Below are 21,110 nucleotides of genomic sequence, written 5' to 3'. Positions count from 1 at the left end.
TTCAATAAAAGCTATTATTAAGTCGTCACAACATTTATTTACAATATTTACAAGGGTCCAGTCTTAAGTACATAAGTGTTAAAGCTATCCTTATTTATGTTGGTCGCGTCAAGTAAAGCAGATGGGTCCGGCGTGGAAAGTGAACTGGTGGGCAGCGTCTGCGTATCCTAATGGCTGGAAGTCGGTTATTGGAAGCCTTTCCAATCGCGAGGTCTTGATTTCTAGCACAATTTCGCCGGTGCCCTCCTGTTTGGAAAATAATAACATGTTTAGTTTGATCACATACTCTGCATAGCTTTGACAACACTGTGTAGAGGAAACATTGAAAAATTGGCATCAGATTGGGAATGTAAAATGTGACCTACATATTTTGCATGAATGGTTCATTGCTTGTATTTTTCTTCAAGGTAAGAGGTTTAAATATTTTTAATGGACCGTTTTTAGTACCTTGCAATCATCTTTGACCACTTGTGGTTCCCTGAACTCAGCAGAATTAGTTCCAAATAGCTTGATGTTGTTGATCCTGGTTGTGTCAGCTGGGATGTCGGATCTGAATAGAAGAATTACCAAAACATTTACTAATCTTCATTAAAGACAATAAAATCATCGAGATAAACAAAAGTGTTATTAAATAGTTTCATTACCGTTGTATTGTTTTAGTGCTGACGCAGGTATAAGTGAAGTTCTGCCTCGCGCCGTTGGACAGCAGTCGCAAGAATCGCAGCTGGATGGCGCCGTAGCCTTCACCGTCGTATGTTATCTGGAACAACGATTGGTAAGTGTTTTGTTTTTTGCCTATATTTTCTAAGATTGTGCAGAATTTCTATTTCAAGCAGCAATTTTTGAGTTGCACATACAAACTTATAGAAAGAGGAAAAGAGTGAAAAAGTATTATCTTTAAAGATCTTGAAGATGTGACAAAAAATTCCGGTTTCTACAGACCTAGCAAAAACGATACAAATCCCAGCTCAGTCCTAAGTTATTATTATTATTACCACAATCGATAAATAATTTAGTCCGGATTTGCAAAGGACAGACGTGTTACCAAAGAGTTTCAAGTAGCTTCCAAGCATTCTCTAGAAATTATTGCATTGGACTATCTTATAAAGCCATTGTCTTACCAGGTAGCCGTTCTGCAGCTGCGAGAATTTGTGTTTGTCCTCAGCCGTGCCAGTTCAGCCTCGTCAGGGTGGATGCATGTGCAGTGCTGTGACCGCGACAATAGGCACGCACCGTATCCAGTAATATCCTACATGTTGTTAAAGTCATTCTCTTACCCTGTATCCGTTCTGCAGCTGCGAGAATTTATGTTTGTCCTCAGCCGTGTAGAGCGCCAGTTCAGTTTCATCAGGGTGGATGCAGGTGCTGTGGCCGCGGCAATAGGCGCGTACAGGGCGGGATGCGCCGCCGCCGCGCGCGTCTATCCAGTAGTAGCCTAGGAACGGGTATTTATTATGTTATTATAGCGTATAAAGAGGAATAGTGTGGGGAGAAGAAGGCAGAGGCTAAACATTATATTCTTCTTCTTCCACCTTGTGCGTTTACACAACTGATATACCCTGTTACTTACTACTAGGGTTGTGGTCTAAAACGAAGAACGAATGCTCGAACACTCATGAGCCGCATGAGGCGTTTAATTGGCTTTATCAGACCGACGACGGTTAAACGTGCCTTACGAAACATTGAATCATATTTCAGACAGTCATGATTGAAGCTTGCTTGCTTAACCAAACTCGGAACATAAACTGACTATTGCAACACACGGAAATGGAACTCAGAAGCTCTCAACTCTGAGAAAGACTGTGACTTTTTTGTATGTGTCAGACATCACTAGAGCACAGCAAGAGCACAGATGGAAGCAGAAATAAGTATATGCTCCCGTAAGCTTTCAGTCATATTACCAGTTCCGCTTGTCAATATAAACCTGTTTGAGAACTAAGTAATAATTATGGTACCAGTGCCTTACCGTCAGTGAGGTTAACGTGGGTAGTGCGAAGGTCGCGGCACGTGAGCGCGGGGTTGGCCCTCGACCCTCGCGGCCTGCGCGCAGCGTCCAACGCCGCTCGTGCCGTCACGATCTCCGCTAGAACCTCGCTTGCCCACTCTGTTTCTTCGTCTGAAAGACAAGATACATTGGAATCATGAAAGTTTCTAATCTAAGGTACGGCTAAGCCAACTAGCAGCGATACAAAAGGTCGATTCGACTGTCGAACTGACAATCTATTCTGTCTCTTCCCATCTTGTGTATTTGTCGTAATGTCTCGTTCTCTCGCCAAAATATGTCAAAGTCAAACCCCTGCTATTCCAACCAAATGACCATGACATTGGGTTTGTTTACATTTGGTATCGCTTCTCGTTGGCCGTACTTTACTTGCTAATGTGATTGCGTGCGCTTCTTGTATTTGACTTATTAGGATTCACGTTTGGGTTTTAAAACTCTTGTTGGTTTCTATTTTTTGCGATTTGAGAAACAATAAATTATATTATGTGCGGAGCTTGAAACCTAAATTTTATTGGTTCGGTTTTTATCATGAACTGAAATTATTACGTGTCTAATCTTCTACCAGACCAGCGCCTGAAAAGATTACTACTCACCATCATCAAGGTTATCATCAGTGGTAGTTTCAGCCGACTCCATATTGACGCTTCGCCTCCTTCGTCTATATGAAGCGAACAACTCCGCTGGTATTTGCGGCGCTGGCGCCGGTGGTCCCGGGGGTCCGGGAGTCCCAGGCAGGCCTGGCAGGCCTGGCCTTCCTTCAGGACCAGTATTGCCTTTAGGCCCGAGCGGGCCCTCTGGTCCGGGGGTACCGGTTGGTCCCGTATCACCTTTCGGCCCTGGAGGTCCAATTGGGCCCTGCGAAATTCAGATTTGGTGAGATTCATAGCTTTGTTGTACAATAGCAAATAATTTTCAGTTCCATATTTCTCAAATCGTCACATTGTAACATGCAAACATGCATGTTTATTATGTTTTTTGTCTTACCATGTCCCCTTTAGCACCTGGCGGTCCAGCGGGTCCAGGTAGGCCTTGCTTGCCCATTTCACCCTGGTCCCCTTTCAATCCCATCGCCCCCGTATCGCCAATGTGACCCTTAGGTCCTCTGTTGCCTTTTTCACCTCTAGGCCCTTGAGCGCCTGGCAAACCGATTTTCCCTGGTGGTCCTTCGATTCCGACCTGTCCTGGAGCTCCAACGTCACCCTATGAATGTAGAAAGTAATTTTATCTCAACGTTATCCAGTATTATATCATGCCATTCCAACATCCCGGAGTGCTGATGCAGTTTTTGACCTAACCTTTTTAGTTGATTATATTTTAAGAAACTTACCGTGGGTCCAGGGGGGCCTCGAACGCCACGTTGTCCAACTTCTCCTGGTGGTCCAGTAGGGCCTGCAGGGCCGGGTTCTCCTTGTGCTCCTTTCGGCCCTAAATCACCCTTTTCGCCAGGTATACCGGGGCTTCCTTGTAAGCCAGCTGGGCCTTCAGAACCCTACGATTGTAATGATAAAGTGCCTTATTAATTAAATGGCGTGATCTAAAGGTAATTTTTTGTTACATGTGATTTGCAAAATATAATATATATTTTGTTTTTCTTACCGGAGTTCCTGGCATTCCTATCTCGCCTGGTTTACCAGCCAAACCTATAGGGCCGGCTGGTCCTGGGGGTCCAGTGCTGCCTTCGGGGCCGTCCGCACCCGGTTCGCCTTTGATTCCTTGAAGTCCAGGCTCGCCTCGCTCGCCAGGAAAGCCTGCTGGCCCTGTATCTCCTTTGGGGCCTTCTGGCCCTGGTGGTCCTTTGGCTCCTGTTTCTCCTTGTATTCCTGGTGGGCCATCTTCTCCCTTCGGACCTGCTGGACCTCTTGGTCCCTGGAATTTAACATATCAGATTTAGAAATCATTAATCTTGATTACTTGATCTTGATGCACCTAGACAACGTTAAGGATTTGTGGTTCTAAATTATTATTTTATGTCATTGTGTGGAGAAAATGGTACCTACCAATTTACCTTCAGGGCCTTGAGGTCCAGGTGGGCCAGCTGCGCCGGGGCTCCCAACCTCTCCGTGCTGGCCTTCTGCACCCCGTGGCCCAGGCTCACCAGGCACTCCTTTCGGCCCGCGTCTACCCGGTGGACCGGTTAAACCGATTGGTCCAGAAGGTCCTATATTTAAAAAACGAAGTCAATATAAAGTTTCGTGGTAAAAATGACAAGAGCTAAGCAGTATCTATGGAACGTAACGTGCCAACACAATAATAATTGTGGGTTGTAACATTTTACCGATTGGTCCAGTGTCTCCAGTATCGCCTTTGAATCCTTGCTGTCCCTTTTCACCAGGTGGTCCAGTTTGTCCTTGCTGTCCGGGAAGGCCCCGTGGGCCGTCTGCCCCTTGTGGCCCTGGAGGCCCAAGATCACCCGGTGGGCCCTTATCGCCCGGCAAGCCCACTGATCCAGATTCACCGCGGAGCCCTTGGATGCCGGGTGAACCAGGTGGACCCTATTGTATGTGAAATTACTCTTTAGAGTTATTATACTAAAGTGGCATAGACTTGTCTGTAGGAATACATAATGGAACTTGCTGTATCTTATGGAAAGATGAAACTTTCAGTGTGTTTCATTATTTAGCATCATTATAGTCTTTTTCACCTAAGATGATCCCTATGACGTTTGGAGTTTGAAAGATTTAGAGATGTCACATAACTAAACCATAGCGATTTATCTATCGATTTTTTTCGAAGAGTTAGTAAAACCTACTTTTAGAGAATTATTTTGTTTAGGTGTTATTTAACAAAAAACATGTTTTTTTGAATTACAAATATTATTGTAACAATTTTTATTGATAATATTCAAATTTCATGGTTCGTGTTCATAAAAACGATTCCTAAAAAGTACTGGTTCTGTTTCTTTAAATTAAAAACTATTAATTTATTTTCAATGCGTTTATTAAAGTCAATAATCGAAAAATATAGTTGATTTTTGTGATGTTTTTAATAACTAAGTATTCACTGCAATCGATTAATGAACCGCGGAAATAATCGATTGTATTATACAAGAAATACTCCAGCACTAAATCTATTCCGTTTCACACATTGCGTACATTAAATAAAAAATATTTTTACTTCGTATTTAATTGAAATATTAATCAATAGACTCAGATTTTACTATATATTTCAAGACAAGTAGTTAATTTTTTTTTAGTATATTGCTAATGAAATACAAATATTTTTTCAAAAATATTCTGCATATGTAGTATGCGTAATATGGATAACCTTGAAGTGTCATACGGATCATCTTACGTGAAAAAGACTATAGCTGTAATTTCAGTATACTTACCGGTTCACCAGAAGCCCCTTTAAAGCCCTTTTCGCCAGGCGGCCCAGCTTCTCCCTTATCGCCGTCTTCGCCAGGAGTCCCTACTGGTCCAGGCGCGCCTGATAGTCCTCTTGGGCCCGGCAGTCCATCTCGGCCGATTGGTCCTTAAATAAGTTGTTTACTTGAATGGATCGGTATTTAAATTTGTCTATCTACATTATAAAGAAATATTTGCTTCGTACTTACTTTTTCATGTAACAATTATTATGGTCTCAAAGAAATTTAAAAAGATAGGCAGTATGTGCATGACAGTTTAATTTAGTCTTCGTACCTATTGGTCCCGGTTCACCAACTTCTCCTTTTTGGCCACCGGGGCCTGGTGACCCTCGTGGTCCTTCACGTCCCTGCGGTCCTTGAGGCCCTTCGTTCCCAGTCTCACCAGGTTCCCCTTTGTCACCTCTTACGCCAGGTGGACCTGGCAAACCCATGTCTCCTTTTGTTCCGGGTGCACCCTGAATTAGGTATTATTATTTTTAAATAACTAGCCCTAAATAATGAATTATACATTGAATGAAATATATTATTTTCTTTTAAAGCAACATACTATTGGTCCAGGTAATCCAGCTTCTCCGAGGTGTCCTGATGGGCCTGGAGACCCAGCAGGGCCAGGTTTTCCTTCCGGCCCGGGTGGGCCAGGTGGTCCCTCTTTGCCCATTTCCCCTGGAGCGCCAACATCACCAGGAGTTCCCGGGATACCAGGCGATCCTGGTGGGCCTGCCGGGCCTGCGTCGCCAATAGGTCCTTGTGGTCCCACGGGCCCTGATGGCCCAGTCAATCCAGATGCTCCAGGTTCACCCTGTAAGTAAATAATAGTATAGGGCACTTACATAGGTACAGAGATTTAACTAAAATATCATTTTTGGGTCTAATTATTAGTAGTTATACCGTTGGTCCTCGCTCTCCAGGTGGTCCAGGCATGCCTGGTTTCCCATCAGGCCCTGGTGGACCGACTGCCCCGGGAAATCCACGAACGCCTTCTAAACCCTGTGGTCCTCTTTCTCCTATAGAGCCTGGAGGGCCAGGCTGACCTGTGTCTCCTTTAGGACCTGGTGGCCCATCAGACCCTCTACGGCCTCGTGGTCCTCGGTATCCCTAAAAGTTAAATCGTTATTAATTGCTACTATATTCGAAAAAGATATTTCATATTAAATGTTATTTTAATTTTTACTTACTCTTGGCCCCGTTTCACCTCGATCTCCAGGTGTACCAGTTAAGCCCTGCACAGATTTATTAAATGTTTAGATTGTATAAAACAACGTCAGATACTTATTTAATTAACGGGTATTTCCAATTACCATAACTCCTTTGGTGCCCCTTCTTCCACGCCTCCCTGAAGCTCCTTTGTCTCCCTTTTCACCTTGACTGCCTGGATACCCTTGTGGTCCTTGAGGCCCTGTGGCACCTTTTTCGCCTGATAGACCGATCGGTCCAGTTTCTCCTCTTGGTCCTTCTGTTCCCTGTATGAAAACAATGATTATGTAGATATAAAACAAAAGTAAGTAAGTTTAGTATAACGGAAATTTTGAGCAACTTGTTTACCTTTTGACCTTCTGGACCTTCAACACCGGGTGGGCCAGGTTCTCCTGGTAAACCTCGATCACCTTTTGGCCCTATTTCTCCCTTTTCTCCTTCGATACCTAAAAGTAAGTTTTAAAAGAAAATGATTTCCGATTCAGTGATTTTCATAGTATATTATAAATCATGATCAAATAATATTACCTCTTATTCCTTTATCCCCCTTGTCCCCTGGCAAACCACGGGGCCCATCATCGCCTTTCAATCCACGTGGGCCAGGAAAGCCAACCATTCCCTATAAAATATTTCGTTATTTGGTTACACCATGAATTATTATAATTGAAATGAATACCCATTTTATTTTAAATATTAATTTATTACTTGTGGTCCCTGAGGTCCTATATCTCCCGGTGATCCTTGTTGGCCTGGATTTCCTGGTGTTCCTGGAGAACCTTCTGGGCCGGGTAGTCCTGAAATGCCTGGTTTTCCTTGCGGACCCTAAACAAAAAACATTTTATCGTAATATTAATTAACTTATTTTGTTTATTAGCAAACAGGTAGAAAAATGCTAGTTCACCTGTATTCCTGGAGATCCTATAGGTCCTTGAGGGCCTGGCGAACCAGATGGGCCCATTGTCCCTGGCTGGCCTTGCGGACCAGGCGGTCCAGGTTGTCCTGAAGCTCCCTTTGCACCCTGTTGTCCTTCAATGCCTGGTATTCCCGGATAACCAATTAATCCAGGGTAGCCTCTTGGTCCCATAAAACCTCTTGGTCCCTATTAATAAATTGTACATTTGTTTAATTATGTCTTCTGAGTGGTATAACGGCTTTTGGCCTTTATTTTGTAAGCGTTGGTTAGATAAAACTTACTAGTTCACCAGTGATACCCGGTGGTCCAGGTGGTCCGTCATCTCCAGGGGGCCCATCTTGCCCTGGTAACCCTGATTCGCCCTGAAGGCCTGGAGTTCCTCTTTCGCCTTTATCACCAGGCATGCCTGGTAGTCCTGGGTACCCTTGTTCCCCCTTAGGCCCTGTAGCCCCGGGGGATCCCCGTTCACCGTCTCTACCAGCGTGCCCTCGTCTTCCTAAACGACCAGGCGGACCTGCGATACCTCTAGGACCTGGTGGACCCTGGTATGAAGAAAACAGGTTTTAATTACACATTAAAAATCACAGAATTTAAAGTATTAGTATATGGTAGGCAGTACTTACTGGTTCACCCTGTTCCCCTTGTTCTCCTTTAGGTCCTTCTGGTCCAATTTCACCTTCCGGACCAACAGGGCCAGTCAGTCCCATTGGCCCTTCAGCACCACGCATTGCAGCCTAAAAATATAAGTTAAGAGCAAATAGTAAGAAACAGGAAAAATAATTCAAAGTTATTAGTACCTAGCTAAAAATCTATTGGCCGATGACCGTAAAATACTTCTAGAATGTCTTTATACTTATGGACGTAAACCAAATCACTCAAAGAACGAAAATTCTTCAAGCGTATTTTGAAATTGTGTCTTTTAATACCATAACTCCTTAGTACTTAAAGAAACGTGACAAAACTTTTCGCCTTAAAATTGTTAAAGTCGGATATTTTTGAGGCGAAGCTTAAAAATCTATTAAGTTGAACAAACTTTGCGCCTAAAGTGGCTTTACTGTAAAGAAAAACTGATGTAGACCTCGTAAAGTAGGAAAAAATAAGAAATGGAATGTTTCACCGCGCCGATACGTTAAAAGTTTGTACTTGCCATGTGTTGGGATAACATTTGACGGAGCGCCTCTGCTTGCGCGTCTGGACCTTTTTCGTTGCCAGATTGGTGTAGCTAGAGAAATAAAAGAGCTTTTTAGGCATAAAACATTGGACCTATGCCTTCATATTTCAATCATATACCTACTTAGTTTTGATTTAAAATATAATTATTTATATTGCTTAATGCTACAATTTTACGTGTAGTTCAAAATAATTTGGAACTGCGATAGTAGGTAAATGGAAACTAATATGCTGATTTACTCAAACAGAGAGCACAAAATAATTTCATTAGGCAAACAAAGATAGAGCTTCATTTACATGCAGAACATGACAGATAGTTTCAGCATCAATGTTAATTGGTTGTGTTTGTTTGCAAGATAGCTAATTTCTATCTCAGACTATGCAATAGTTTCGTTGATTTTCTTCAATAATTTTACAACAGAAAACTTACCGGAACTACGAATACGTGTCCAGGTGCGCCCGGGAAGCCTTGCTGTCCTTCTGCACCATGTTTTCCTGGTTCGCCCTTAGGGCCCCGGGGGCCTTGCGGGCCCGGCGGGCCAGGGTACCCGCGCGGCCCCATGTAGGTCCCCGCGCTGCCATAGTCGTAGTACGTCTCGGAAGAATCGTAGCTGATTGAACCGTTACCCTGTTTATTAGAAGGAAGTGATTTATGAAATCATTTTTGGGAATAATAGATGAAAATTTATAGCTTTTGAGGAAATTAACTAAACTAAAGTTACTTTACGCCGCGCCGTCGCACCGCTCGCCTATTGTGGTGTAGGTACCCAATCGTAATACGCATATGCTTACCAGGAGGGGTTAACAGGAACTATTAAAAAAACTTATAAATGTGGGTAGTATGAGTGATTTTAAATTAATGTATTCTAAAAAGTTTTCCCTTAAAAAGAAAATGTTTTTCTAGTAGCTAGGTTAACCTTTTACTAAAGAACTGGGTCAGTCAGCTTTGCAGAGTTCAATGTTAGGACTTATCATGGTGGCTTTGATGGCGTACAGTCGCCAGCATATCACACTAGTTTGTTGAAAAATAGCACATATCACAACTGCAAGAGATACGAAAATTGCTTATCTTACCGTTTCCGGCGGGTGAGTGAGCCAGTCGTCGTCCTCGGTGGTCGTCATCGGCGTGTACGACTCGGTCGTCACGACCGTTGTCGCTTCCGAATCGTCGTCGTCTCCTCGCTTGAGCTGTAATCGCATCCGGTATTGGTGTAAAAAGATATTACGTAATGTGTGCATTTAGTATGGACTTTATCAGAAAACTTTTGTAAAAGCAACGAATCATTTGATTTGACTTCCAAAGCTAAACGAGAAGAAATTGGTAAAATACTTGGTTTTCCTTTTTTCCTTGTGAATTTTGTTTGACCAACAGCATCAGAGTGACATTGTATTATCTAGCAGCATTAGGTTTCGTTGTTTTGAAGCTCAGTTTTCTTATAAGTAGACGTAGAGTCTGTCGTAGGTATTTATTTTGTTGAAAGTTTCGCTTTCACGTTTTACTTAGGAAGAATAAATTCCTCTATACAAAGAAGCCTAAGTACCCATAATGTGAACTAAATATACAAATATTTGAAGTAAGCCGAACCAAATACCTAAATAATTCCCTCTTATAACATTAGTACCTATTTCATGGAATCCTTAACGCGAACGAATTGATGTCAATGCTGATAAATATCCCATTTCTGTTACCATACGTACGAGTAATACGATTGGACTAGTGAATACGTTTATAAAAGTCCCGAGATTTAAAGATTTATAGCCGTAATAAATAAAATACTTACTCGTATCTGCTGGGATCTTTGTATTTGTGTAGTCAAATTCAATCTATATTCTAAGTAACAAGACGATGGACGTCTGAAGATAATCTCTACTTATTTTAGTTGGCATTCAATTAGCTTATTCGAGTCATTCATTCAAGGTCATCGGTATTCAATATTAATTTCAATACTATTATAAGTACTGTATTATTACCGAATCCTTATTGACGCAAACTTTACTACTGCCATTTATTAACGTGACGTATCAAAATGGAATATTAAATTAATCAAAATGCCTTACAGGCACAGAAACTATGGCTTTGAACGTTTTCATTCAACAGTAATTATCTACGTCTACACTAGTGTGCGGTTAAATTCTATTAGTGGTAATTAGGTAGGATAATATTTGTGAATAGATTTCTAAAGATTGCCTCCGACCACGTAGTCACACACAATGTAAGCAGGGTACTTTTCTATACTAAGCAAGTTTAAAAGACCTTGCAAATAAGAATTTTATATAATTTTCCTTCAACTTACTCTTGGTGTAGTGTTGTCCAATATTTCAGCTGTTCCAAAAGTAATAGGAGGCACTGTAGGCAGAACCTCGTACTCATTTGAAAAGCTGCCAAATATGCTGTTCTCGTCTAAAAAACAAAAAGGAAGAATACAGAAGTGCCTTTAAACGGAAATTCTAAAAGTTTACTACGTTCAAAACTTACCAGAATCAGTCATAGCTGGGTAAGAACCAGTAACACCGACGTACTGAACGTAGTTAGGTACTGACAAATCGGGCCGTTCTGTGGTCAAATCTCTACTAGCACTATCCCAGTGGTTTTCCGACCGATTTCTGTCTGGAAAGAACCTTCTTCTTCCAATGTGATCATATCTACTGTTGTCGCTCTCTCCAGTGCTTAGGGTATTCAGATTTGGAGCTTGTGTTTGAGGTTCAAGGTGTATTTTCGGTTCCAGCTCTTTGTCTACGATATTGTAGAACGTATTTTCCTGTCTAAATCCACTTATGTAACCTGATCCGCAGTCAGGAGCAATGGTGGTGCACATTTCGTATGCGGTGTCGGGTTTGGTTGAGATCTGCAGTATTTCGATATCCCCCTGTAGACAAACCATGTATCATTTTAAATGTTTTTCTATGTGCCATGAAAATAAATGCTGTGTTTTATATAGTGGATACTTCAGAACTTACTTCATCTAAAGATGTTTCGGTTTATAGTTAATCGCTTCCATCTTGATTCCATCAAGAAGAAATAAAATGTGGAACTTCTAACAAGCATAACTTGACCTTACTCAATCTTTGATCCGGGGATAACGCTTAGACGACTATTATAGCGCAAAAGTGTTCGTCCCTCCTTTGACATGTTGTGAAACGAAATTAGAAGCTTCTACCAGTTGTGCAGACTTCAAAGCGATTCTTCGAAGGATTCCGAGTTCTACTTTGTAAACTGCTGGCTAATGGGCGTCAGCGAAAATATTTTTATAAGAAAGACGTATCCCGTAACTGTCGTCGAGTTACAGAAGAGTATTTAGTAGAAAAGACAGAAGTAGGACTATAAAAAATACCAAAGGAACACCCGCTGATATTTCATTCGGCTAAAATAATGATCTGAATCTTCAACTACTAGTCTTACATATATTTACGTACTCCCTAATTATTTACTAATAACATAATAGATAAATTCCAAGGTTGGGTTGCACCATCTTACGTTAACTTTAACAAACGTCAAAAATTTGTCAAACTCAATACAAAAAGCACCGGTTATCGTCAAAGTTACGGATAAAGTTAGGTGGTGCCAAACTGCATAGTTCTTGTTACACATTTCTCTAAAAATAACCGCGTCTACCTAGAGACTAGAACTAAAATAAAATTATCATAAATATAAAATCTTGAATTTGTAAATTAGATTAACGCCGAGAATATCTGTTTTACTTTGTTAATTAAATTCTCATTAATTAGTAGGCACTTGTGAGCAATTTACTGTAATGTAATGGAGAACGAAATTTTTTTGGCTTTGACGTTAAATGAAAATTCTTTACATTACGAAATCAAGGTGAAACTTGGGATTATACTCCTAAATAGAAATAATAATAAATCGTAATATTAAAAAAATATTTTGCCAATTGAAGTGGAAAAAGTACTTGACCTATTGAAAAAAATTAGTGAATCGATGCTCAATGTTAAAATAATAACTGTGATATACAGTGTGAGTCACGTTAAAGTGTACATATGAAAATAGATGAAACTAGACCTATTTTTATCGACAAAAAAGAGGTCAAAAAATTTTTGAGATTTTTTTTTAATTTTTTATAGATTTTTTTTTCTTCCAATTACTTGTTGTAAAGAAAACGTAATAACTTTTAAACTAAGCGGTATATCCTGATAAAATAAAAACAGTAATAATGCTAAATAACAGGCAATACTAAAAAAATACATAAAATACACAAAAAAGGCCAACAAATAATAAAAAATGATACTTTTTGAAAAAAATCTGCTCAAAAATTTGTGTTTTTTTGGTTAATTGATAAATTTCTCCAAAAAATGGCCCTATAACCGGTGGTTTTTATTACTTTGTATTATTCTCTATCGTATTATCTTTGTAAAACCAAAAATCGCATGTCTCTATCCCTATCACAACGTTTGCAATGATCGTTTGAACTAAGCCTCTCCGGGCGCGCCATTCAACGCTTCGTTAACAACAAAACTGAAAATGGCTCTAGATTTGTAATTTTGATAAAGACAAGTCAGATTTCAAATAAAAACAAAAGATTTCGAAGTAAAATAAGCATTTTAGTTAAAATTAAAATTGTCTCTACCTGTAGCGGAGAATAATGTTGTGGCAGGCCTTTGTTCAAACGATCATAGCAAATGTTGAGATAGGGATAGAGACATGCAATTTTTGGTTTTACAAAGATAATACGATAGAAAACAATAAAAAGTAATAAAAACCACCGGTTATAGGGGCATTTTTTGGAGAAATTTATAAAATAACTAAAAAAACACGAATTTTTAAGCAGTTTTTTTTTTCAAAAAGTATCATTTTTTATTATTTGGTGGCCTTTTTTGTGTAATTTATGTATTTTTTTAGTATTGCCTGTTATTTTGCATTATTACTGTTTTTATTTTATCAGGATCTACCGCTTAGTTTAAAAGTTATTAAGTTTTCTTTACAATAAGTAATTGGAAGAAAAAAAATTCTATAATTTTTTTTTTTTAAATCTCAAAAACTTTTTGACCTCTTTTTTGTCGATAAAAACTGGTCTAGTTTCATCTATTTTCATATGTACACTTTAACGTGACTCACACTGTATTTTGTAAGCTTCCGTATTGATGCCGAAATGCCAATTGACTGAACGAACACTATTAATGTGCCTCTCCTATCTTCTTACTGTCAGTAAACAACTGTATCTATCTCATTTATAAACTACTATAAGAACGCGTGTATAGAAAATTTTAAGAATGTGTACCTATTATTAAAACCTCTTCGAAAGCGACAATATCCCAATAGTGTCAGTTTCGGGTCAGGACTCTACCATAAGTAGTAGGTACGCGACGTCGTGGGACTTACAGTAAGACGAAGAGCGATGTAATGGGAATGCAAGCTACGTCATGTCTATTGAGCAGGGATGTTATGGATATCCGTAAGCGTAACTGAAACTTTCGGATATCCGAAATAAAAATATCCGTAATCGTAACCATAACCGATTCAAAGGTTTCGGATAGTTTCGGATGTAGGCAGAGTCAAGCAAGTCCCGACGCTGATTTAATGATTGCATTTTCAAGTTCATGAGTATTTTCCCATAAGATAAAAGCTTTTTTATAAGACCAAAAGAAGGTGACAGATGCTAAAGAAATCTCTTCTGTGCCCATTCTATTCGTAAGGCATGAACTGTGTTGGACAACTATTGGAATTTGCATTCTTAGCTCAGATATCTGTAACCGTAACGGAAACCGGTATAATATTATACCAAAATCCGTAACCATAACCGAAGCTACATATCCATAACATCCCTACAGTATTGAGGAGCGACATTATGGGAAGCGACGTTCAGGGAATAATTCGTAGGTACCTCGAACCTCGCCGTGCCACTGGATTATTGTGGTGAACTCGTAACACAATCATATTTCGCTTACCACGAGGGGTTAACGGGCCTTACACATCTAAATGCAGGTACCTACCTTAGTAAACTTAAAGCTTAGTTACAACAGGATATTGCAAAATTCCCAAAAAACATTTGTATGAAAAAAATCTAAACCGCGTAAGATAGATGAAGGGGGTAAAACGGGTTCCACGCGTACGAAGTCGCGGGCGGCCGCTAGTTACTTATATTCTTTTTAGGAATACTGCGGGCATAAGTTCTAAAGAAACTCTTTTTATTTACCTCATAGAACTGGTCCGCGGTGAATTGCTTGCCCACGACGAGGGTCCCAGCCAAGTTGAAGCTGCTGCCAGGCTTGCGGTCGAGCCGCAGGGTCTCCGTGATGTTGCAGTCTACCAACAGGGTCGCCGAGTCGCCTTTGACGCTGAGCGCTAGACGGTGCCATCTGTAGGAGGTATGTTTCATCTCAATCTTACTATTAGGACGTCCTGTTTTTTGCAGGATCCCGTTTATTAGTATCGTGTTCTAATCCCGTTTGCTGTATCCCGCTCCGTTCCAAAAAACCGATCCGTTCGAGTTTATAATTCGAATTTCAAACACACTTGTGTGTTCAAGCGAGAGACAGTCCAGTTTTTTATGATAATAAGGCTTCACTTACTGATTTTTTATTTAACTTACTCTTGACATTTTCTTTCTACTACTAATCAAATTACATTTAACATTTTTGTATAGGTACAATAAACAAAAGAGAATCGTGAGAATATCAAAACAATTTTTAAAATGGCCAGTTACAATAGTTTATGCAGGTTTTATTCATTTTGAAAAAGAACACTGTAAGAAAAACAAAACTTTTTTAAAAGTGGCCAGTTGCAATAATTTATGGAGGTTTTATTCTTAAACGAGTAGAATCAGTGGAACTATCTTGATGAAGATCGTTTTGCAAAGCGTTCTCCTAAAACCACGTGACGTTGTTAGATGGGACAGGCCCAGGTGCTTCGAATTTTTCGATTAAACCCGTATTGTTCTCGAAGGGTCTGCGCGCCCGTCAAAATCAGGTATAGGGCTTATAGCGTATTCACACTGAATGTACGAGCGGGCACGAGACAGCAACATTTAAAACTTTTTAATTGGAAGAATACGTGATAAAAAGCGAATTACGAGCGAGCCAGTGCGTGTAGCATTGATGTGGTTTAGAAGTTTAGACTGAATTAAAGTACAAAATAAACTCCAAAAATACGGTTTATGGTTTAAGATGGTTAAAATACTCATATTTAAAAAGGAAAAAGGTTATTTATCTTATACACATAGTACATATTTATATGTAGGTAGGTATATTGCAAGTTGCAACCAACATTATACAAACAGTGGAAAATGCAGCCACGCTTTCGAAGTGAATCGAGCCTTAGTAGTGCAGTCGAAGTGTGGATATCTCAATTATTGGCGAGAGTGAGAGCTCCAAATTCAATATTTTTAGAAGCAGGATTTTTAGTTTCGTGACTGATAGTCAAACATTACAAACAATCAATTGATCCTTGTTTATTTCAGTTCATAGGGATATTATAATGCAAAGAAACCAAAAAAGCACCTTTTTTCAGCAGTGGGCCTTCTGACCTAATGCCTTCAAGGCGGTTAACGGAAGCGTAAAGAGGCAAAGATTCGTCGTGCGTGGTAAGAAAGTTATTCACCCGATCCCGAGGTCGTGGATTCAACTCTAGGAGTTGGGACACGCAAACAGAAAAGTCACCTTTAATTGTTTCCTTTGCTGAAGACTCTGCAGGCCTGAATCAACCTGATTTCTCGAAAAAAAGACCAAGTGTTTCAAAGAGCAAATTATGGGCCGATAGTCCCATTGAGAAACGTAGCTAATAAAAATTCTGACATCAGGATTACGAGCATATCCACGCACTAGTATTTATTCTGAGTTCACACTAAGAAGTTTTCCTCTAATTAGTACTTAGATTGAAATGGTAAAGACAATAGGGTGATGATGTGAAGCTAAAGTGGGTTTTTATGATCTTAAATGGTAGTAAATATGGTGTGGTTTACCTCCCATCAGCAACAATGGCGCGGTATGTCAACAGCTCATTATCCTGAGGGTCTCCGTTGGTATCCTCATAGTAGAGCTCGACCATCTCGCCCACTACCAGTTGGAGCTGCTCGTCCCCCGCGTCCGAGTATAGCACGAAGAGAGGACGTTGGGATTTGGCTGCGACATATAAAAATAGGAGATTAAACTTTCAGTTAGAGTACAGTTAAGGGTCATATTTGAATGTCAACGCATCCGAATAGGTACTATAGCATGAAGAGAGGTTTGGGATCCAGTCATCGGAATCGAATGTTGGGAACTTGAGATCTTTCACTCCTAATTGTTAGCGATCCAACTACACTAGTCCCGTACGTAACTGTATTTTCAACAGTTGTAGTTAGTTTTTAAGTTTTAATAGATAATAAGTGAATTAAATAAAAAAAATATCAATAATATTACAATACGAACGAACATCTATTAAAACTAGCTCATAAATTACTCCTTTGTTGTAATTATACTTCTAGTTTGTCTAAATTACAGTAGATGCAAAACGAAATTAGAGTGAAGGCATTCAAACCACACGACCTATTTAACTGCGCACGTCTTAATTAATTTCAATTGCTAAAGTTTAAAGCAGTTCAGTCTAGTTCGAATGTAACAATAAAATCTACGTTGAATGCCTTAGATGTGTAATTAAACTTTGCTTATTCGTAAAAGAACATTAATTTAGTTAAATGTAATGTTTGCGAAGTTGATGAAAAGTTTTTCATTTCATTCGTAAAACGAGCCAAAATATTTGTTTACTGTTTATGTTAGGGTACGAGGACCCACGTCTGTCTATTTCCAGTATCAAAAATATTAAAAAGAAACAATATCATAACGTAATATGCTTTTTTCAGCCCAGGAGTCGTATTTTTAGAAACATGGAATTGAAATGAGCGTATTAATAAAACTAATTGCTTTTGGAATTGGTATACGTCTCTGTGAGAGTCGTCTAGAGTAAAAAAATAAGCTAAGATATTTTAACTCCTCTTTTGTGCAATCGACAGTTTGTTTCAAAACCAAATAAAAAATGTCTTTATTTACTCACACAGACATTGAAAAATATTTGCATCATGTTTACATCGTTTAATTATTTAATACAATATCAGTGTGAGTCTATGCAAGGTATCGAATACCTGTTTGTAATGTGTTCTTGCAAAATATTACCAAACATAATTAGTTATAATCATAAGGTGCAACTTCAATATTTCACTTTTAACTATTGCTCGTACTTACTTAATGTAGAGTCAATTATTACGAGAACTTAATCTAAAAACATAAGCGAAACGTGCACTCTTATTGAATCTAAGTAATATTGACAATGTATTAGCACTAAATACTTCCAATAAAAAGCTCAAGTGCCCTGCATAGTGCGCTCAAGAAACGGCTGTTAACAAAATTAATGCCAAGTCCTTTCTTTGACTTGGACTAATGGATGGCACGTTCCAGTTATTAATGAGCCCTAATTAGGGAAGATCGACTCATCTGCTCCTTATTAGCGTTGAGAAAGTAATTACGCTATTAAAATACGATATCACCAATTTAAATAATATTGACGTACGTGAAGCTAAGCTCCCGTTTTATTTATTTTTGATTATGTAAATCAACACGGAGCGCCACAAAATACTGACAAGATTCACATTCAATTACAAATTGAGTTTGGGCTGGAATTGATGTACATACTCGTATACACCTAGATTGGTACATTAGGATGTATGTATATAGGTATTGTTCCATCTTTTCATCCTAATGTGTTACAAGTTTTGTTTTATCTGAATTACTTAGAATGACTGGATGAAGACCATGATAATCATGTAGAGTCTATTTTTTATGTGATAGGAGGCAAACGAGCAGACGGATCACCTGATGGTAAGTGATTACCATCGCCCATAGACACTATACAAGTATACTCGTATTTTAAATGCACCATTTTTGATTGTGTTCTTTTCATCTGATTAAAAAAAAAACAAGACAAAAATACTTAATGGGGTAGGTATTTTTTATAACAGCGAAAATTGGCATTCGAACTTATACGAATATGCCTACGTCTGGTTCCTTCAGTCAGATTTAAGAAAGCAGTTCCAAATCCTCACCTGACAATCGCACCACTGCTAACACAGAGAAGTCTTCAGGAAAGGTGTTGTAGAACATGCCAGCGGCATCCTGGTGCAGCGTGGCGTTCTCGTCGAGCCGGTATGCCGAGAGCTGGTCTTCGGGCAGGGTCGGCGACTGGCACCGACCTGGTATGCGGGCCACGCCATCGGGCAGTTGCTCTTCTTTTAGGGTTGATAGGATGTCGAAGATGTCTGCCTCATCTGGGCCCCAGAAAAAAAATAATTTTGAGGCATTATTTCAGTTTCATTTCCAAGAAAGTGTGATTTTTAAATCCTCAAACCACGCTATAGAATCAAGTTAGAAACACTTTGCTTTTAAAAAATTGCGACTCTACCTGTAAATAGAACGTATTAATACTTTGATCACGCTTCATACGCCAATAAGTACTTTACGAGGGTAGGCACATCTACAATATCCTCCGTGGATTACATTCCCCGCGTTCAACGTGTGTTCGCGATATTTAATTCATATGGCATTCGATAGCCCCAAATTGATGTTCAACAACGTCTAAAACGTGCAGGTGTTTTCCTAAATATGCGTGGTCATGCACGGAAAACAAAAATAAAGATGTTCAAATTAAGAGATATTTACTCACCGTCCGCGTTTCCCGCGTTGAGGAGGCAGAACAATAAAAGGAGTAAACGTCCCCTCGTCTCAAGAGCCATAGCGGCCCGGGTAAATACGTCGGAGGGGTGTGTACATTAGATCCATCCCGGAGGGCGCGTTTTCGGGACTACAGGCTATAGCCTACAGACTGGTCTGTGCGGTATTGTCCCTCCCATGGCGGGAATGTGAGCTCCTCGGCCGAGGCCGCCGCGATACTGAACGCCGAAGACGGGCCTCTAACTCATCACTTCGCATCTAAATGTTTAACGCATTGGTGTCAAAATAATGAAGATCAATGAACGGCCAGTACATAATTGAGGACATTGGTGAATAATAGATGAATGTACTTAATTGCGAAATGTTTTCAGTTTTAGTGTGATTTATCGGTTCAGGGGCAGTTATTAAATTGTAATACCATAAACCATAAGGTACAATTCAACAAACAATGAAAAAACACACTTCTAATAAACTGACCTGACTCTACATTTAAAGAGGTTTTATTTTCTTACCAAAAGATACGCATAACTCGAAAAAGCAAATGGTTCGTATAAAGATTTTGCAACGATACTGTTATTGCTTAGATTTGCCAGAGATTTGTTCGTGACAAGGGCTTTAACTAGCTGCTGAGTGTACGAAAACTCCCGCGTCACGTGACATTTCACTCATCTCCCGCGGAAAGTGGAACGTGAGGATAATATGTCAATGTTTGTTTCAGGTGTCTCAGCAAAGGTTGGCGACGCCTGGCGCTGACGTCGGGCATGTTAAATTTATTAATGATCGCTGATTTAAATTAACAGTTTAACAGTCCATAATATACTTTCTAGGTTACTTATAATATATGTCACGGATACACTAGGGGACAAATGTCCTGTGCAACTCAGATCCTACGTATTAAAGAAATTCTCAACTCAAACCACCCTATGAACTATCCCTCAGTGTTTCACGCAACATTATACATGACCCGGGACATGTTTGACGGACTGCGGCAACATTGTCCCCAGGAAAATCACTCGATGTGAAACTCCTGCTTTCGATTCTCAGATCATAATGTCGAACACGTTTCCTTAACGTTAATTGACATCATCCCATTATAATTAACCTTTAAGGAAATTATCTCATTAGAATACACTTAAAATAATTAATTTCATAAAAAATATCATAACTTGGCCTATTACGTTAAAATCAAACTCCAGTTTTGGAATAAGTACGATGACTTACTCGTAGTATAAATATGATATGAATACTGTGTCGGGGGCATCGAATTCGTATGCCTACCTTATTACTTGCTGTGACATCTGTCTGATACACTCTTTAATTTGGTGTCAGTCCCTATATTTGCTTTATTAATATCTAAAATGTAGGGTAGGTGTAGTAAATATTTGAACTTCGTATCACACAACTATGTCATAGGATCTGCCCTATGATTGGTCTAAAAGGTTATAATTAAAATTCAACCAATCATAATTTGCCCCATCTACGCTTGAAATTGAATTGATCTTTGAGCTTTGTTTTTTAGTACACACCTTTATTTTTCTCAGACGTCATGATACAAAAATAAACAGCATGAACATTTAAGCATGTGTTTTCTATGCTCATTGATCAGTATTTCATAATAATATGTAGATGTGAATCATTCCTCAGTTTTGGTTTGTTTCTAAACCCACATTCTGTGCGAATTTGAGGCCACTAATTATTATAAAATATAACATTGCCGTTTTGGCTACCCACGTGTAGTTACTAGTTGTCAGTTGTTCAGTATTGCGCAGTTGTGAAGCGAAGCCCTTGCAAGGGTTTGCCCGCCCATCCGTGTA

General features: G+C 39.5%; 1 protein-coding gene and 1 long non-coding RNA gene across 2 annotated transcripts; one reads left to right on the top strand and one right to left on the bottom strand.

Moving 5' to 3' along the window:
• Nucleotides 1–21: 21 nt before the first annotated feature.
• On the bottom strand, nt 22–20,023 carry LOC114350642 (collagen alpha-1(I) chain). The gene is made up of 32 exons (XM_028301511.1): nt 19,289–20,023; nt 18,672–18,893; nt 16,557–16,716; nt 14,793–14,955; nt 11,120–11,510; nt 10,938–11,044; nt 9,718–9,831; nt 9,074–9,271; nt 8,621–8,695; nt 8,097–8,207; nt 7,755–8,015; nt 7,462–7,659; nt 7,266–7,382; nt 7,089–7,179; nt 6,909–7,006; nt 6,665–6,826; nt 6,542–6,586; nt 6,255–6,461; nt 5,914–6,165; nt 5,641–5,821; nt 5,331–5,473; nt 4,278–4,494; nt 4,000–4,160; nt 3,599–3,868; nt 3,330–3,491; nt 2,987–3,202; nt 2,596–2,857; nt 1,967–2,116; nt 1,278–1,435; nt 645–760; nt 448–550; nt 22–246 (listed from the first exon to the last, which is right to left on the bottom strand). Exons 1-32 carry the CDS (start codon nt 19,356–19,358, stop codon nt 109–111), a joined length of 5,319 nt encoding a protein of 1,772 aa, XP_028157312.1. The 5' UTR covers nt 19,359–20,023; the 3' UTR covers nt 22–108.
• On the top strand, nt 6,057–20,841 carry LOC114350643 (uncharacterized). The gene is made up of 3 exons (XR_003655715.1): nt 6,057–6,167; nt 14,800–14,964; nt 20,015–20,841. It is a non-coding gene; the product is annotated as an uncharacterized LOC114350643 (long non-coding RNA).
• Nucleotides 20,842–21,110: the final 269 nt, after the last annotated feature.

The sequence above is a fragment of the Ostrinia furnacalis genome, unplaced genomic scaffold, assembly GCF_004193835.3.
Source record: "Ostrinia furnacalis isolate ACB-3 unplaced genomic scaffold, ASM419383v2 OfSCF0932, whole genome shotgun sequence".
Taxonomy (NCBI): Eukaryota; Metazoa; Arthropoda; class Insecta; order Lepidoptera; family Crambidae; genus Ostrinia; species Ostrinia furnacalis.
The sequence above is the reverse complement of the archived record's forward strand: the minus strand, read 5'-3'. Positions and strand labels throughout refer to the sequence as shown.

Excerpts from the sequence above, each read along its gene's own strand:
- LOC114350642 (XM_028301511.1), bottom strand. The coding sequence starts at position 19,358 with ATGGCTCTTGAGACGAGGGGACGTTTACTCCTTTTATTGTTCTGCCTC. Across the intron at positions 11,045-11,119 it reads CCCAGCTATGACTGATTCTG|ACGAGAACAGCATATTTGGC; the intron begins GTAAGTTTTGAA and ends TTTGTTTTTTAG. Across the intron at positions 9,832-10,937 it reads TGGACAACACTACACCAAGA|CTCAAGCGAGGAGACGACGA; the intron begins GTAAGTTGAAGG and ends ATGCGATTACAG.